The sequence below is a fragment of the Phalacrocorax aristotelis genome, chromosome 10 (genome assembly GCF_949628215.1).
Source record: "Phalacrocorax aristotelis chromosome 10, bGulAri2.1, whole genome shotgun sequence".
Lineage (NCBI taxonomy): Eukaryota > Metazoa > Chordata > Aves > Suliformes > Phalacrocoracidae > Phalacrocorax > Phalacrocorax aristotelis.
This window is the reverse complement of record NC_134285.1, coordinates 2,670,497-2,673,422: the sequence shown is the minus strand read 5'-3', so window position 1 is coordinate 2,673,422 and position 2,926 is coordinate 2,670,497. Positions and strand designations below refer to the sequence as shown.

Genomic DNA, 2,926 nt, shown 5'->3' with positions numbered 1-2,926 from the left:
GAAGAGTCCTCACTTTACAGTGCAAGTAGCTTGGATCAGGTACGAGGCAGAAATCGGGTCTGGAAGCTGTTCCTTGCTCCCCCCATCCTCCTATATGGTCTCACATTAGTCATTTGATCCCTATTTATCCCCTGAGCTCCCAAGCACCGTGAGACACAATGACTTTCCTTTTGGTGTCTGAGCAGGACGGAGCCCCACAGGTCCCTGTGCTTGGTCCTACCAAAATAAACTATATTGTATCTACAATGATTTAAGCATCAGACTCAGCCGTACCTTTTTCGTGCAGAGCCTGACAGTGCTGGGCGAAGCCAAGAAATGGATAGTCAGAGGGGGATTGAACTTGTTTTAATTTCTGAAAATACAGTTTATATTCATGTCCATACTTACATTCAGAACCAATAAATATACACAACAGCTTTCCAGGACTTCACAATCATCATCACTTACATAATAATAAAGTGGTTACATTACATTTTATATGCAGTTTGGTTTAGAATGGCAAAGTATTACGAATACATTGAATCCTTTCAATGCATTTTCCTAGTCTTGTTTTTATTCTTTCTTATTGTCTTTGAAAGATTCCCAAGTATTATGAATCTCTTATATGGGTTAATGACAGTAAAACAACGTAAATGGAGTACACAGCACTCTATAACCATGGCTTATACACAGCTTCAAGATCAGTGCTGTGACTTTTTTTTTGTACCAAACTTCCTCTTAAGAAATAGTGTTTTTCTTTTAAGAGATCCCCTTGAAGACTTCCAAAGATATTACCTGAGCTGCTTTCTGCTTTGAGCTGATCCCAACAGTGCAAAGCAGCCATAAACTCAGTTCAACAAGGTATTAAAACAGCTTTAGTGTTGTTTTGCATCACTAGAGCAGTACAAAGCCGGTGGTGTGTACCAGTAAATCAGTTCTCTGGAGTACAGAAAGTGGTAACTCACGTCTGACTTAGCTAAAACACCATAAGAGCTTCACCCAGCCCAGTATAGCCCATAACACTTTTAGCTGGGAAAGGGAGGGGAGTGAAGACAAGTCTATGTACATTTATTTGAGTTTGTGGGCCTCCAGATTTCGGCTTTGCTATGAATTAATCTCTCCTTTAAGTCCCCAAGTTCTCCAGGGCTAGAAGGGCTTTGCAGTACCAAACCATGCCCTTAGACCTTGCTAGTCTGCATATGTCCATTGAATTCAATATTCCTCTGGGTTAACATGGACTCCTGCAGGCGGCTGCTGTTCTCTTGCCTGTGTTCTATGGGGTCACCATCCTCTACACCATTGCCCTTTTGAAGGCGAAGGACTTTCTGAAAACTCTGCTTGAAGTTGTCAGAAAGAAATCCATAAAGAATGGGGTTGGCACAGCTGTTTGCATAGGACAGGACCACCACAAAGAAGTATACCCCTGCCAACACAGGGTCTTCTGGCAGTATAAATATCAAATTGACAATGTTCATCATGTAAAATGGGAGCCAGCAAAACACAAAGACCACCACGATGATCACCACCATCCTGGTCACCTTCCTCTCTGATCTTCTGCGCCTCGTAGACCCAACTCGGATCCCCGAAGATTTGACTTTAATCACGATCAGCAAGTAGCAGAGACAGATCACCAACAAAGGACCAAAAAAACCAAGGACTGATGTGTAAATGATGAATGCTGCTGACCAGATGTTGACGGGCTCTGGCCAGTTCATGTTGCAGGTGTGAAAGTCTTCCTGCACATCCGAAAAGATGATGACTGGAAGCACCACCAAGAACGAGAATGTCCACACAGTCACGCTGATGAGCTTGGCCACCCTGGGACGTCTCCACTTGGTTGACTTAATGGGATGAACTACTGCCAGGTAGCGGTCCATGCTCATCACAGTCAAACAAAAAATACTCGTGAATTGGTTAATACCATCTACAGTCATAACCAGCCTGCACAAAAAGGAGCCAAAAGGCCAATAGGAGATGGCGTTCTGGGTGGCCAGGAAGGGCAGGCCCAGCATGAAGAGTACGTCGGCAACAGCTAAATTCAAGATGTATATGTTGGTGACGGTTTTCATCTTGGCGTAGCGCAAAACCACATAAATGACCAGCGTGTTGCCGCTGAGCCCGACGGCACATACAAGGAGGTAACAGATGGGAATCAGGACTTTGTGGATGTATTTGAATGAGGGCTGCTCTGAAAGCGTCCCATTCTCTGTCGCGTTTGTCAGCAGTGAGGAATTTGCGTCGCTGGAACTAGCTTCTGTGCTAAATGTGTTGGGGAAGTATAAAGGATCCATAGCTTTGACTCCTCAGTTTTTCTTTTAAGGCTGAGAGGGATTAAACTTCATGGGCATCTTGTTCCTAGAAAGATTAAAAAAGGAAAAAAAGGAAGAAAAAGAGAGAAAGAAAGAGTGAATTTGAAGTCGACTATGATTTACATATCATTTAATTTTCTATCTATAGTCAGAATTTATATGTGAATGATGCACATGTGATGAGATCAATGCCTGAACAACGGAATTGCACCCTGAGAAAGCCCAAGTGCTCATTCCAGTAGGTGGTGGTATCTGTTTAATTTTCATGAGCTCCATGCAGGGGGGGTCAGGGCTGGATGTAGCTGTGAAGGTGGGAGGCTGCACGGCAGTAATACCGCATGCATCGCCCCGGGAAAGTCGAGCGAGAGGAGAGAGGATGATGGCCATCGCACCTCACAGTCAGAGGCCGAAGCTTTCCTGCAGCGAAGGAGTCTGAATGCCCCTGGGTGCGGGTCATTCGGGTCCAAAGCCTGCTGGTAACAAGGCCAGTCCTTCCTCTGCTGATGAGAAATGTTAATTCTTGCACGCCTCCTGTGCCACTTGGCAAACAAACTTTACCGTTTGATTGTCTCACCCTCCGCAACCTGTCATACACACATTTTCCTCTTCTGTGAAATCAAGGAGCCGGGGGGATAATA

The 2,926-nt window shown here is 44.7% G+C and overlaps 1 protein-coding gene across 1 annotated transcript; it reads right to left on the bottom strand.

Moving 5' to 3' along the window:
- Positions 1-338: 338 nt before the first annotated feature.
- Positions 339-2,364, bottom strand: SSTR5 (somatostatin receptor 5). The gene has a single exon (XM_075106216.1). It carries the CDS (start codon positions 2,268-2,270, stop codon positions 1,158-1,160), a length of 1,113 nt encoding a protein of 370 aa, XP_074962317.1. The 5' UTR covers positions 2,271-2,364; the 3' UTR covers positions 339-1,157.
- Positions 2,365-2,926: the final 562 nt, after the last annotated feature.

Coding starts and splice junctions, on each gene's coding strand:
- SSTR5 (XM_075106216.1), bottom strand. CDS start 2,270: ATGGATCCTTTATACTTCCCCAACACATTTAGCACAGAAGCTAGTTCC.